The 16,500-nt window shown below is 40.9% G+C and overlaps 1 protein-coding gene across 2 annotated transcripts in view; it reads right to left on the reverse strand.

The window, feature by feature from the left end:
• Fam193a (family with sequence similarity 193 member A) overlaps positions 1-16,500 on the reverse strand; it is an 81,045-nt gene that overhangs the window by 60,054 nt on the left and 4,491 nt on the right. The window contains exons 2-4 of one of the 2 annotated variants that reach the window (XM_028758085.1): positions 7,874-8,028; positions 7,097-7,264; positions 1,858-2,092 (exon numbers count right to left, since the gene is read on the reverse strand). In XM_028758085.1, the coding sequence (XP_028613918.1) occupies positions 1,858-2,092; positions 7,097-7,264; positions 7,874-8,028 (558 nt within the window). Of the gene's footprint in view, positions 1-1,857; positions 2,093-7,096; positions 7,265-7,873; positions 8,032-16,500 lie in introns of both variants that reach the window. The other variant, XM_028758084.1, reaches the window with a different exon arrangement.

The following is a 16,500-nucleotide window of genomic DNA, read 5'->3' on the forward strand; positions in this document are numbered from 1 at the left end:
ACATTTCTTTACACATAGAAACCAGGTACTTTATTAGCCTATCTTCAGTGTTCAGCTGTAGTCTCTGCTTACTCTGTTGTGCTGCCTTCAACCTTTTTTGATTTTAAAACGAACAAACAAACAAACAAACTAGGGCTAGAGAGATGGCTCAGCAGTAATGAGCACTGGCTGCTCTTCCAGAGGACCTGAGTTTGAATTTTAGCACCCATATGGCATCTCACAACAATCTGTAACTCTATTTACAGGGGGGTCTAGGGCCTCTCTCCTGGTCTGGTCTGAATGGAACCAGACATGAAGTTGGTTCATAGACATACATATAGCAAAACAGCATACACATTAAAAAAATTAAAACTTCAAAACATCACTTCAAGCTGACTCCACCCTGAACTAGACTAAGACTTTATTCCATACCAGGACCAGAAGGAATCCTTGGGACCAATGTTGATTCGAGCACACATGTTCTCAGGGTTCCAATTTTCAACCAAGTCTGACCACTAGATCTTTTTTCCTTTTATGCTTTCCTTGCAAAGACTTTTATCTTCTTTTATATGACTTTCTATACTTACCTGTTCCCTTGAAGAACAAGTACAACAGACTATGAAACCTATGCCATGCATAATCAAAAGTAATATTCTTTTTTTTTTTTGGTTTTTTCGAGACAGGGTTTCTCTGTGTAGCCCTGGCTGTCCTGAACTCACTCTGTAGACCAGGCTGGTCTCAAACTCAGAAATCTGCCTGCGTCTGCCTCCCAAGTGCTGAGATTAAAGGCATGGGCCACCACCGCCCGGCAAAAGTAATATTCTTATATCTGCATTTTGTTCAAGTTTTAACTGGGTTCAAACCACATGAAAATTTTTCTATATTATAAGTTAATAATTATTTAACTCCTGAACATATACCCAAAAGAACTACATACCCTACCATAAAGATATCTGCATTCAGGGGCTGGGCTGGAGAGATGGCTCAGCAGTTAAGAGAGAGAGCACTGACTGCTCTTCCAGAGGTCCTGAGTTCAATTCCCAGCAACCACATGGTGGCTCACAAACATCTGTAAGGGATCTGATGCCCTCTTCTGGTGTGTCTGAAGACAGCTACAGTGTACTCATCATTCATATATATTCTTTAAAACAATTTTAAAGTACTAAGTATCACTTAATAATAAGATAATACAATGGTGAAGACTTGCAGACTATGACGGTGGGGTTGGGGACAACACTTGACAGAATATAAGAGGCAACACAGGCAGAGAGTTTATATTGTTGTTCCTGGGGATCCTGGTCTGCTTCAAACTGTAATGACTATATTTCCACACAATGCCTCTGTCCACCCAGGAATGGAGTGGCCAGAAATTCACTTGGGTCCCTAGAAGGACTGTGAGAACAGTGTAAAGACAGGGAAAGACAGCTACCCTTTCCTGAACTGTGCTGCTAGGTACACATGTGAAGAAATCTAAGCAAGAGGCCTTTGGCTATGCCTTTGATCAACTGCAACACCAGTTACTGACAGTGTATCAACACCAACCGAAGACACCAAAAACTTCTTAGACTCCCCTCACAATGCAACACTTGTTCCTCACCTCCATATCTTAATGGTTAACTTCCTAGTGCTCAGGTCTTCCCAAACAGATTTCCATCCTATGGCCCCTGGACATTAATTCTCTAAATGCTTCTACCTGCCAGCAAAATCCAGTAAACTAGCATTAATCCTACCCCACTTTGTGTGGAAACGAGTCTGTGATTGTACAAGTAGGACTTAACCATATGATCAGTCCCCTAGCTGCATATATCTCCCCTAGCACATGCTTTTGTTCTTATGTTCACCTCAGCAGCCAGGAAAGAAGTGGATATGGTCTCTCACCAGAGTGCCAAGAAAGGTACTGATGGATCGTGCAGCCTGGCAGAGGGCATGATACTCCTCCAGGAGTAGGGAGACAAAGTGGTGGGCCTGTGGTGGGCCCTGCAAGCCAGATGGTGCCTTGGCCTTTGCTGCAGCCGACAGCTGCCGGAGCAGACGGACCTTCATTTCTAGCACATATTCCCGGGCTTGTTGCTCCAATCGCTGGTAGAGCTGATAGGGGTCCCGCTCACAGAGCCTATAGAGACAAAAAAAGAGTCATCATTTGGCCATGATCTGTCTACACATGTCAGTTGACAAGCAGTTTCCATATCAGTATCACTGACAGTCCATTGTCTTCCTTGTGACAACCTATGGGAGTCACTGATAAGGAACTTGTGCACCTAGAACATTTGATGCCAGGTAACTCACATAAGACACTGACATGACCCAAATGCTTCCTGGGACTGCAGTTTATGCAACCTGTGCTCCATGTCTACAGTCCATGAGAAAAGATCTCAGCCCATCTCTGAAGAAAGTATTATAACTCACACCCAGGAGGTAAAAGGCATCCCCCTTTACTGTTCCTGAGAATCGACCCCAGGTGCTAACCCAGTGAGTGAATTAGAAAGTGACAAGCCCCAATCCCAGCAGAGGTGATACCTGACTGGAGGGCTGGGGCCAAGTTCACCTTCCTTCTTTCTAGAAACTCATTTGCATCATACAAATGAGCCTGTGTCATTTTCATAATTAGTAAAAGTGTTAGATACAGGTTATCCCATTTTTAAATTATCAACAAAGCCATGAAATGCATAAAATATAATGAAATGCTTAAAAGCAAGAGAAATGCATCCCTGAAACTATTCACAATGTAATTAACATCCAAATTTTGAGAAACTATAAAAGTTACCATCCTGAGAAAGATAACTTCCTTCCTTAGCCTCCTGATGCTGCATTATAGGTTCATGCATGAAGATGATCTAGTTTTTAAAACTTGCTCTATAGTATGGCATTACTATGACTAAAGTTGCCACTTCTTTAAAAGGTACATTTCTGAGATGCCTCTAGATCAGAAGTTCTCAACCTGTAAGAGAGATCATTTTGGGAGGGGAGGAGTTAAGTGATCCTTTCACATGGGGTCACCTAAGACCATCACAGAACACAGATATTTACAATGATTCATGTAGCAAAATTACAATTATGAAGTAGCAATAGTTTATTATTGGGGATCAATACAACATGAGGAATTGTATTAAAGGGTCACAGCATTAGGAAGGTTGAGAAACAGAGTTCTAGATGAAAGCATAAAGCCACTGAAGCAATAACCAAAACATGCAATGGAATGTGTCACTATGAAAAACCAGCTGAGATCAGTGGCTGCTACAAACCAAGTGTAGAACGCATTAAGCTGTGAGTTTTACATAACAGATTCTTCCATCTTTTGGCCACCACATTTAATTTTAAGAAAAGAGGATAGGGGGCTGGAAAGATGGCTCAGCAGTTAAGAGCACTGACTGCTCTTCCAGAGGTCCTGAGTTCAAATCCCGGCAACCACATAGTGGCTCACAACCATCTGTAATGAGATCAGATGCCCTCTTCTGGTGTGTCTGAAGACAACTACAGTGTACTCATAAATAAAATAAATAGATAAACAAACAAAAGAAAAGAGGATAGATGTTACCTCTTCCATTAAAAAAGGAAAGGGAAAGGGAAAAGGGAAAAGGGAAAGGGAAAAAAGGGAAAAAAGGGAAAAAAGGGGGAAAAGGGAAAAAAGGGGGCAAAGGGGGAAAAGGGAAAAGGGAAAGGGCAAAGGGCAAAGGGAGAAGGGGAAAAGGGAAAGGGAAAAGGGGAAAAGAAGGGAAAGGGAAACGGAAAAAGGGAAAGGGAAAGAGGGAGGGGGAAGAAGGAAGGAAGGAAGGAAGGAAGGAAGGAAGGAAGGAAGGAAGGAAGGAAGGAAGGAAGGAAGGAAAATTACCCAGTGTTGTGGATCATTTTCACTCCCAGTACTCAAGGTGGGAAAAATCACTATGAGTTGGATACAAGCCTGGTGGTTTACATAGCAAGTGCCAGCCTAGCCAGAGTTTATATGGTGAAATCTTGTTTCAAAAACAAACAAGCGAGCTGGGCAGTGGTGACGCACGCCTTTAGTCCCAGCACTTGGGAGGCAGAGGCAGGCGGATTTCTGAGTTCGAGGCCAGCCTGGTCTACAGAGTGAGTTCCAGGACAGCCAGGGCTACACAGAGAAACCCTGTCTTGAAAAACCAAAAATAAATAAATAAATAAATAAATGTATGTATGTAGTTATTATTTTTAATATGTGCATGTATGTGTACCTGAATTTATGTGCACCATGTACATGCCTGAGCCCATGGAGATCAAAAAATGATATTGTATCCGTCTGGAAATGTGAGTTACAGGCATTTATGAGCTGCCATAACTGGAAGAGGTTTTGAAAAACAAGCCCAGGCCCTCTATAACAACAGCAAGCAGTCTCAACTGTAAGCCATCTCTCTATTCCCTCCTGCTCCCTTTCTAAAGTTACACATCACTTAAGTTGTAAATGATAAGAAGGTAAAATGTGCAAAGTCATATAGAAAGCAGTTATCTATATACAATCTGCAAAATAGTATGTAAAGCCTCTTGTACAATGTGCAAGGTAATAAATATGTAAAGCCAAGTCTATAATGTGCTTAGAGAAAACAAACAGGATTGGTAACTTGGCTGCTACATTTCAAAAAGATGTATTAATTTTTGTAACATTAAAATTTAGTGGGTTTCCCCCCATTATTAGAAATCAAACCCAGGGCTTTTTATATACTACCCAAAAGCTCTACCACTAAGCTATCCCTAGCCTTTGGTTTTAGGAGACAGGGTTTTACCATGTGGCTTATTTAGCCTTGAATTTGCTATAAAGCACAGACCAACCTTCTGCCTTAGTTTCTCTGTGCTGGGATTACAGGTATATATCACTAAGTTTGGCAACAATTTTAAGCAGAATGTGTTCTATATGTTTAAGAATAGTGATATAAAATTCAAATGAGCATGAGACAATTGAACTCACAAGAACACTAGAGAGCTGAGAAGGGTCAATGAGTAAGATCACTTGCTTTGCAAGCACCAGGACCTGAATTTAAATTCCTAGTACCATTGTAAAAGGCCCAACAGCCCTGAGCATATTTATCACCCCAGCACAGAAAACAAGTGTTTTCTGAAAACTCACTGGCATCCAGCCTAGCTGAAAAAAAGTGGACATTCAAAGCTTGATGGCCAAACAGTACATGTTGTAGAAGTATTTAATCTTGACCTGGACTTTCTACCATGCCCTTAGATCGTTTACTTTTCAGATAAAAACCATATATAACCTTTGTACTTATAACAGTATACACGCTGGGCAGCTGCCTACTCCCTATACTGTTAGAATCTATTGGTCTATCAATATCCCCAAAATATTATTTATTATGTTTTGTTTTATCTGGACTATTCTTAACTCCAATTGGCCAGCCCTCGGGGCTAAATTTTCTTGACACCTAACTCAAGGTAGCTTTTTTTTTTTTTTGGTACTTTTTTTTCTTGTGGACCTCCTCTGATCCTCAAGCCCAGAAAACCTAAACCACACTTATGTCTCTTTTGCCCAGTTATTGGCTGTTGACATCTTTATTTACCAATCATAAATAACTTGGGGCCAAGGTATATATAGAGATTCTCTCATCTCTGGGAAAACCAGGTCTTGGGGGCCCACACTTAACATTACAATAGATAACAAAAGACCAAACCTCAACAAGTACATCAGTTCAGTGAAAAGCCCTATCTCAAGGAAATCAGGAGAGCAAAAGAGGACGATACCCTGGCCTTTCCGAACACATATACAACTGCATACTCATGTGCATATAACAAACACATATAAACTCTTAGAAAAAGGATTTTTTAATTTATAATTTTTTGAGTATATGAGTTTTGCTTGCATATATATGAGTACCACATGTATGCTTGGTGCCCCCAAAAAAGAGTGTTGGATCCCTGAACCTCCAGTTACAGACAGCTGTGAGGAGCAAGTCCTCTGCAAGGGCAGCCAGTGCTTCTAATCATTGGTCTAATTATTGAGCAATATCTCTCCAGCCCAGGCAAACAGATTTACGTGAAAAAGACAATACAAGTAGTTCATCACTTAATCATTCCGAAGTGTTGATAGGTCCTGCTCCACCTGGATAAAACTAGTGCTGACAGTGTTCTAAAGCATCACAGATGTACCATGAAGGATCTGCGATGTCATGGGTTTCATGTGTCACTAACTAAAAAAATCTCTGCTTAAAAAAGGCACTTACTACCTGGAACTGTCGCATATAACACTAAGTAGGTCACAGGTCAAATCTGGAACACACTGCTTTGTAAATCAATGCCCCTGCTTCTTTGGCATAATGTATAGCAGATATGACTTCATAAGATGCCAAAGTGTGTAATCAAAACATGAGAAAAAAATGAAAAATGAGAACTGATCCATGAAGAATTTGTTGCTTTTATTTGAAACATTTCAAAATTAGGAAAAGACAGCACACTTAAGTTGTAAGAAAAAGCAGAAGTGATGCCCACCTCACTTTCTGTCAGTCACTGGGCACAGGGAGCCTGCTGAAGAACAGATGCTAGGTAGAAAGCACTCCCTGTGAGAATAGCTGCTGTGCACCTCATGGAGCAGGTGCCTTCACAAGCTGCTCAATCTGAGAGTGCTTCTTCAGTGGACAGGAGCACTCTGCCTTTCTCCCTGAGTTACAAATGCAAAAGTGCTTATAAAAATATCCAGTATCACCTGGCATAGCAAGAACTCTGGCATCTTGGTTGTGCTAATATATGGCACGTGCCATATGTCTTAATACATGACAGAAACATTTCAACTTAGAAACAGGAGAACCCAGCCAGGTATAGTGGCACATCCCTTTAATTCCAGCACACTCGGAGGCAGAAGTTGACTATAAAGTAAATTCCAGGACAACCAGGGCTACACAAAGAAACCGCTTCAAAAACAAACACAGACAGAAAGGAAAAAAAGAAACGAAGAAAAGAAGGAAGAAAGAAAGGAAGGAAGGAAGGGAGAGAACTTGCAACTTTTTACCCAGAAGTCTCCGGTTTGTCAGTTATCTGCTGAAGACCTGAGCTGCACCAAGAGCTCAAAAGTCCAGCTGAGCTTTACTTAGGACAAGCACTGAGGCTCCATGAACAGTACAGAGGGCAGGGATTAGATGGGGCTGTAACAGGAAAGGGCAACCTGTACCTATCCACGAGCTCCTTCACTCCCTCTTTATCGGGAACCAGAGACTGGTCCTGATCTTCTGCCAGCGGGGTCCCTGCCTGGCGGTATATGCATCGGACCATGTAGCGAACTTCTGACCAATAGTTCTGCAGTTGCTGCGGTTCCCGGTCTGTCTCTGCTGAGATGTCTCTGTGACAACAAAGGAACCAGCAGAATTAAGGAAAGTAGTCTACCTAACTTCCCACCAGATACTACTCCTCAACTCCATACTCTGACCCCATATGACAAACAGAAACCTTGCTTTCTACCCTTTGGTGCCTTGTTCCAGGCCAGGGGTATAGCCTTTTGCTACCAACTCCTAGCCTCTTCCTTCAACTCCTAACACCTTCCATCATAAGCTCCTCTTCCATACATTCTAGCATTTTTTAATGCTCATCTTAGGCTCATTTTTCTTTTCAAATTAATATTCTTTTTCTTGAGATAAAGTCTTGCTATGGAACCTATAGGCTATGCCTGTCAAGTGCTGGGATTACAACATGAAACAAAAGTTGACCTTTCTTTAAATTCTAAGAGTTCTCTCACTTTGCTCTTTATATGGCCCAACTTACTAGTATTTAGTCTCTCAAGGACAATAATTTTGTCTTTTTGTATAGTTTTTTCCCCTCATAATAGAAAAGTCATTTCCTATTCTTGAGGATATGTCAAACAGATATTATTTGTCAAAAGAACCCCAAGTCCCAGACTAGCACAACATATTCTTACATACCCCATGACCAAGCGACACAACACAATACATACCTGCGTTCACTGCAGGCCTCACATGAACAAGCATCTGAAGGTGTAGTGCCTAGCCCTGATGAGGTCATGGTCTGTGTGCCTAGGGCCAGCCTCCCAGCACCACTGGTCTCAGGCTGGGAACCCCCAAGTGATGAGTGAAGGAGAAAATCTTGGCCCTGCTTTAAAAATAGAATACAACAGACCAGTTATGTTTATGACATCAATTATCTACTGACTTCTTAAAAATCCCTTTTAGAGACATCTAGATAATGACTTTTATCCCAGCACTCAGGAGGCAGAGGCAGGTGGATCTCTCTCTGAGTCTGAGACCAGCCTGATCTACATACACAGTGTTCTAGGACAACCAGAACTATATAGAAAGACTCTGTCTTTTTTTTTTTTTTTTTTTTTTGGTTTTTCAAGACAGGGTTTCTCTGTGTAGTCCTGGCTGTCCTGGAGCTCACTCTGTAGACCAGGCCGGCCTCGAACTCAGAAATCCGCCTGCCTCTGCCTCCCAAGTGCTGGGATTAAAGGCGTGCGCCACCACCGCCTGGCTAAGACTCTGTCTTAAAACAAAACAAAACTGCCTACCTCAAAAATGTTACAACACAAACACTGAAATCTATATAGCAAACTTTTGGGTGGGCTGAAAAGGAGCTATCAGGTGACAAAGTCTACTACACAGCAGCACAGGCTGGCCTTAAACTCATCATGCAGCCTGCATTTTCTTGCCTCAGTGTACAGCACACTGGATAGGCAGGCAATAAACTCCAGGTTTTATGTGGATCAATGCTGTTCTTATTTTCAATGGTTTTTACCATCACATGACAACATCCAACAGATTTATTCTAAAGAAGAAAGCGGGGTAGGGAAAAAAGAAAAAGCAAACAAGCTTGCTTTCCAGTGCCCTAAACAGCATGCGGTAATCATTCTAGTAGGCACTTGTAAGATGTGACATGACCACAGCTTCCTGAAAAACAAAGGCAGTGGGGGCCAGAACCTATACTATCTTCTCTCACCATGGACAAGAAGGCTTGAGATCACTCTAGGTAGACAAGGTAGATTAAAGCACTGGAATATACTCAAATTTACTCAAATTTACAGCCTGCTCTGACAACATCCTAAGAGAGTAAAACATTGAAAAATAGGATAGGCTTCCTGAAGGGAAAGGGCCAGATGTGAGAAATGTTTCCTGTACCTCCTGTTCCCTATAGAATACACACACATACCTTTACACCACTCTAAGGCTACTGCTGAACAAGAAACAGACACCTCAAGGCTAATATGCTTCAAAGGTTTGGCACATGGACATTAGAATCAGACTCTGAAGTGGAAGAACCCAAGAGCTTCCTGCCCAAGAGATACAGCAGAGAATTGTACTGTTACTACCGCATGGGAGAAAGAGCTGTCATAAGCAAAGAACCCACACAAATAGGTGCTGAATGATGAGAAGGTCCAGTTAAGCATCCTAGTTCCGAGACCAGAGGAAATAAGTACCTAGTGTTGGTCAGACACCAAGCCTACAAGTATTCCTGCTATTGTGACCCGGCTACAAATAACCTAGAGCAAGCATCTTTTAGCCAAAAAAGTCAGACATCCTGATAAGAACCTAGACCCTAAATGTCTCTTTCCTGGGCCTCCTCCTCCACTCTGGAATATAGAAATATAAGGACATGAGACATAGCCTCTACCACAGTTATTCCTATCCTCTCTTTACAGAGGATTGCCATCATCCTTGCCCAGAGATAAGTGAGCAGACACAGCTTTTTCTGGTGATAAGAATCACCAGATTTTCTCAACAGCAGCAGATCAGCCACATAATGTACAAGGCTGACTATTCTCTCCCAGCTCATGCCCACACCTATGCTCGCCTCAATCTAGCACATCCTCAACCTGCCACTCAGTGTAAGCCTGTCGCCTCTCACCTGGTAACTGCCAGGCTCTCTACTGGCCTCCACTTGCCCTTACCCACTCTCAAACAGCAGCCAGAGAGAGTTCATGGGCTCTCCTACCTAAAATCTTCTGTTCATTTCTGTATCACTTTGGAATACATTCCTTGCCTGTTATCAAAGCCTTCCAACTTGTCTGGGACAATGTCCTACTTCTGTGTCACTGTACTTATTCACTGTCTATAGTGCTCATCCACTAACCTTGGTATGCCTTCTGATGGACTAATCAAGTTCTATAACACAGATCTCAGACAAAAAGATCCCCTACTCAGACACAATAATCAAGCCATTTTTGGTGGGTTTTTTCATTTATTTATATTTTTTGTCTCAGCTCAATATCCAACTCTGCCACCCTCTATGAGGAATAGACACATGTCAACTGTGTAAGCAACAGGTAAATATTCAAGTATGGGCAGATAGAAGAACAACACTGAAGGGACCTCAAAGTTCCCTGCATATTCCCTCCCTTACTCATACGACCAGACATCTTTGTCATTAAAGAAATGGGGACTGGAAGACATGCTCTCTCCAGGGAAGGAAGTTTTGCTAACACCCAACTGAGCCTCTAGCACCCCAAGGAGCCTCTATTCTTCAGTGGCTCATAACATCCTCTCCAAGTTGGTTTCTTCAGTTCCACAGCTTAGGACAGTTACCATGATGTTGTTCAGGGCTCACTTCAAAGATCTGAGTATCTGATGATCTTCTGCCACTGGTTAGTTTCTCCCTTGTGTTAAGATTTTCTATTTACTGATGCAGTACCTGACTGCTGGCCAAGTTCTGTTTGGTACACCAACCATGTTAATCTCTTCTCTCACAAATTGCTATCTGAAATCTTGGCTTTTCTTACTTTCTGGAGGTTTTGTTTTGTTTTGTTGTTTTGTTTTTCAAGACAGGGTTTCTCTGACTTTCTGGAGTTTTTATCTTTGACACTGCAATAGACGGTGGGTATACATGCTCATATTATGCACAAGCACCTACAGTGACAGCTGGCACAGCAACCATGACTAAAGTGCCATTTCCCAGTAATAAAGGATAGCTAAGGCTAACAGTAACTACACATTAAATCCCTAAATATGGTACTTTATAGTACTTATTTAGGCTGAATCTCAGGTCATTATCTTCTGTCCAAAGTGGACACAATTTTTTAAAATATGAGAATTATTTTCTATTCACTAGGCAATGTGAAATTGGCAATGATCAGTTTTCTGGCCCCTACAAAGATGCGCAGTAAGCCTCCATCACCATAGATTACTGCTTCTGCCACCCTATCTTCCCCACAACGACAGACTGTACCTTCAAGCTACAGACCCAAATAAACCTCTGACCTCAAGCTGTTTCCATCAGGTACTTTAATTATTAGAGTGATGAACAAGAAAAGCAGGATCGTTTCTATGATAAACCTGACTCTGATTCCTTTGTGTAAGGAATGTGGAACAGTTTAGAGGTTTTGGCAAGATAAGCCTTCAAATGCATCCTGATGCAGTTTGGACAATCAAACTGCCAACAAAATGAGGACAGCAAAGGCCAAGAGGAACAAGTTGAGATACACAGGACCTACCTCTTGGGACAATGACAGGTTTAAGTGCTGCTAAAAAATAAAACAAACACAAACAAAAAACCCCACTCTTAGTCTTTCTGACTCAGTCTTGAAGGTAAGAATGTAAGCTCTCAGCTACTGTTCCAGCACCCTGCTTTCCTGCCTGCTGCCATGCTGATCATGGACTCACACTCTGAAACTGCTATGTCAAGAGGAAAAGATAAATTCAATAAAGCAAATTCTGAAACAGCAAAACTGCATCTTGGCAAGAAAAGACCAAAACCAAGCCAGCAGCTGGCCTAAGTGAAGGTCAAGATTATCTATTATATACAAATATTAGAAAATATTAGTATTTTTCCAAGTTAAGAAAGCTCTTTCTCTTCAAGTATCAGGTAACTTCCCCAAGTAACTTCAGGGTAAGCTTACAACATTTAATTTACACAACAATTGAAAAGACAAGAGATTTATGTGTTCCTCCTCTACTTTAAACAACATATAGCATCCTCAAGGAGAGAGAGAGAGAGAGAGAGAGAGAGAGAGAGAGAGAGAGAGAGAGAGAGAGAGAGAGAGACAGAACTTTAGTGCTCACATTAAAGATTATGAATTCTGACAAAAGGGAAAGTGGCTTAGTCAGTAAAGTGCTTGCTATATACGCATGAGATCCTGAGTTCTATCCTGTTATAATGCCCCCACAACGTAAAAAGCCAAGAGCAGTGGTACATGTTGTAATCCTACTACTGGAGATGCAGAGACAGGAAAGAGTGCATTGGGATGCACTGACCAATCGATCAATCTAGCCAAATGAGTGAGCTTCAGGTTCTATGAGAGACTCTAAGGTTTTGAGTAAATTATTATGTGAAATACTCAGAACAACACTGCCATAGATCATACACTATTTAAAAAACTTCTCGGGCTGGAGAGATGGCTCAGTGGTTAAGAGCACTGACTGCTCTTGCAGAGGTTCTGAGTTCAATTCCCAGCAACTACATGGTGGCTCACAACCATCTGTAATAGAGTCTGGTGCCCTCTTCAGTTGTGTCTGAAGACAGCAATGGTGGTGTACTCATATGCATAAAATAAATAAGTAAAAATCCTTAAAAAAAAAAAAACTTCTCAAAAACTAAGGTGAAGACTAACTGGAAAAGACACACAATATCAACCTATGACCTCCACATGCATGAATATATTTATACATATAAAAAAGTCTAAGGAAAAAAATCCTCATATTAATCATAATCTTAATGTGTGCCTACCTCTTTAGTCTCTATCCCTTTTATTTTACCATTTTTATACTTTTACTACAGTATGAAATATAAAATTCTACAGTATTTTTAAGCTTATTCCAAGAATATTTGACTACTAACCTCTGTACTTCAGATTTTCCCCACTAACTTACCCTTTTTTGTTTCTTTCCTATATATACAGAGCCAAAAAGCTAATGTACGTTCACTCTCTGTTATAGACACTTCAAATATTTTAGTAAAGGCATCCAGTTACTACAAACAACATAAATACAGAGCACACAGTGGTTAAGGGCACAGGCTATGAAACCAAAATACTGTGGTTTGGAACCTGACAGTATCTCTTCTAACTGTTTGGTCCTAGAAAACTAACCTTCCTGGCCTAATTTTTTCATCTATAAAACTGAGAGCAATAACACTGCCCCTGTCCTGAGGTTTTTAAAGAAATATTATATGATATACTTAGAACAACACTGCCATAGAAAATGCAATGTGGAAGAAATATTCTTTTGATGACTCACACATATATACACAACATATATACATATACTCAGGAATATCTGGGGTTATGCTCCTAAATGCTACTATATGCTAAATACATTTCTTCTCAACCTTTTTTTATTCTTAATGTAATTCTTTCACTTTAGATTACATTATAGAGAACACTTCAAACAACTGAACTGAATTACAAAATATAGTTGTCTGATGTTAAAAATCTGTAATAAATTAACAATTTTCCTATTAGTGAACATCTGTGTTATCTCTGAGCATTTTAGCACTGTCAGTCTTTACCACTATAGACAATGTCCCAGTAAAAAATTCTCCTTTTTTTCCCCCCTATTTTTAAAGACAGAACTTCTCTGTATAACTCTGGATGTCCTAGACATTACTCTGTAAATCAAGCTGGGCTCAAACTCATGAGATCCGCCTGCCTCTACCTCCTGAGTGTTAGAATTAAAGGCATGTACCTCCACTGCCTGGCTCCAATAAAAATCCTTAAACATGCATTCTCCCCTAAAAAAATTTTTAAAAATCACTGGTACTACTACTAATAAATTCTTTAAAACTGAATTTGTGGCTGAGTATAATGGCACATGTCTTTAATACCTATGCTCAAGAGGAAGAAGCAGGCAGCTCTCTGAGTTTAAGGCCATCCTGGTCTAAACAGTAGCTCTAAGCCAATCACAGTTACATAGTAAAATCCCATCTCAAAATAATAATATGAATACATGAATAATAAAATAAAATTATACTTGTAAGCAACCTTTGTGTGTGTCTGTTTGAGACAGGTTCTTTCTATGTAGTTCTGGCTATCTTGGAATTCCTCATGTAGAACAGGCTGGCCTCTTAACTCAGAGATCCACCTGCTTCTGTCTCCTGAATGCTGTAACTAAAGTCATATTCCATCACTCCCAGACTATAAGCAAACTTGATACATGTTTGACTTCCTGCACTCAGCTGCTGGGCTCTTCCATGCTACCCTGCCTACCTTGAGTAAAAGGATTGTCAGTCAGATAGCTAGACTAACTTTACACTGGCACTAGCTGTTTTGAACACTTCAAAGATGTCTTTAAAAAACTAGCGAATTGCAGCTGACTGATGTACAGTCTGAAGGCACAGCCTCAGCCAGTGCTGACTGAAATAGTTTGTATAAAACTTTTTGCTATCACAAGCCTCTATGAATTCTAGATTATCTTTTCTACCATTTCCCCTGGTAGTTCCTAGAGGGATTGCTGTGACAGGCCATAAGGCAAAGATGTGACCTAAACAAATAGTTTTGATTTGTCCAAATACCCTTTCCTGGGCTATATAAGGCTACCCGGACATAGGGAAAGAAGCAATAGAACAATGGTGGTTGTGGAAGAGATCAGCTGTGACAGCTGAAGAGGCAGTAGCTGAACCCTTCAAGAGCCAGGACAAGAAGAACAACAGGAAACAGAGGGGGAGAGGGGAGGAGGAGAGGGAGAATAGAGTGAAAAGCTTGAGATAAAGTTTTTGAGATCATAGTCTCAGATCTATATTGAGAGGTGTAGCTGGGCACACGCGTTTGATCCCAGCATTTGGGAGGCAGAGGCAGGCGGATCTCTGAGTTTGAGGCCAGCCTGGTCTACAAAGTGAGTTCCAGGACAGCCAAAACCCTGTCTCAAATCTCAAAAAAACAAATACAAACGGGGGGGGGGGGGGGGGGTGTGTGTGAAACACTGGCAGCTACCAAGGGCCAAAAATTACCACTATACCAACCCTAGAAAAGTACTTTAACAGGGCTGGAGATATGGCTCAGTGGTTAAGAGCACTGAATGCTCTTCCAGAGGTCTTGAGGTCAATTTTCAGCAACTTCATGGTGGCTCACAACCATCTGAAATGGGATCGGATATCCTTTTCTGGTATGTCTGAAGACAGCTACAGTATACTCACATACATAAAATAAATAAATCTTTAAAAAGAAAGAAAGAAAGAAAGAAAGAAAGAAAGAAAGAAAGAAAGAAAGAAAGAAAAGTACTTAAACACTAGAGAGAGCAGCTTGCTACATCTCCCACTTGCTTACTGCTAATGCTGATACCAAGCACTGAAAGAAATGAAAGCTGCCAGAGACAAGCAATGAAGACAAGCACAAGCAAACACTCTTACTCACTGAATCATCTTGTAGTCTGATGAAGCATAGGGCACTTAAAGCCAATGAAAAGGCCACTGTAGTATTTTTTCATGTGCTTCAATCAAAAGATGAACCAGCATACAGAAGACTACTTAGAGAGAAAAGAGAGCCCCAAAAAATGCAAACTTTGCCATTCTAATCACTCAATTAACATATAATATTTGACTTTACAGGCAATCAAGCTGTTTTTATAAATACTATATATATCAGGAACTCCTTCCAACCATCTATAGATATAGAGAAAGACACTCGTAACTGTGATCCAAAAGAATAATCTTTAACAGCAAAATTTGGAAGCTCAAATGTATTATATTCATACAGGTGACCAATACACAGCAACAAACCTCAATTATAATGAATGAATACTATATGGTTATGGTTATAAATTTTAAACTTTTTAAACAGTGTCTAGATTTAGATGCTTCAGTGCTATTGCTATCTGAGGCCAGAAGGTGATCAACAGCTCAGCAGGAAGGCAGTACTGAGAATGAGAGCCACTACAGGACCTAAGCTGAGGAGGAGCGCTCAGTTTCTCTGTGATAAGAGTCAACACCAAACATCCACAACCAGAAGAAGCAACTAGGCCTAACTCACCAGTAAGAACAAACTCCAAATAAGTCTTCTCACTCTCCCTCTTTCCTTCCTTCCTTCCTCCTTTTATGAGACAAGGTTTTACCATGTGGCTCTAGCTAGACTGGGCTTCACTATATAGACCAGGCTAGTCTCCAAGATAGAGCTACTAGTCTCTGTCTCAAGAGTGAAGGTATTAAAGGTGTATTCTAACACACACAGAAATTCTACTTTTCTACTGAGTGCACAACGAGAAAACCTAAAACAAACTATCCAGAGATAGAAAAGAAAGGATATAGGAAGGAGAGGAGAAGGCAAGGAGAGGAAAGAAAAGTTATAAATCAGCATGAAAAGTTAGCCTTAAGGAAGAAGTTGCCTCCATGAGGCTCCTGCACAATAAAGAAGAAAATGTATAAGAATCCAGTAACTACAATGGGCTCAGTCATATACATCCTGAAACCATGTAGAACAAAACTGGAAATATTTATTTTAAAAAAAGAAAAGGACAAAAATACAGAGAATAAGAGATTTTAAGCCGGGCGGTGGTGGCGCACGCCTTTCATCCCAGCACTTGGGAGGCAGAAGCAGGCGGATTTCTGAGTTTAAGAGTTTGAGGCTAGCCTGGTCTACAGAGTGAGTTCTAGGACAACCAGGGCTACACAGAGAAACCCTGTCTCGAAAAAACCAAACCCCCCCCC

The sequence above is a fragment of the Grammomys surdaster genome, unplaced genomic scaffold, assembly GCF_004785775.1.
Source record: "Grammomys surdaster isolate TR1022 unplaced genomic scaffold, NIH_TR_1.0 126187, whole genome shotgun sequence".
Lineage (NCBI taxonomy): Eukaryota > Metazoa > Chordata > Mammalia > Rodentia > Muridae > Grammomys > Grammomys surdaster.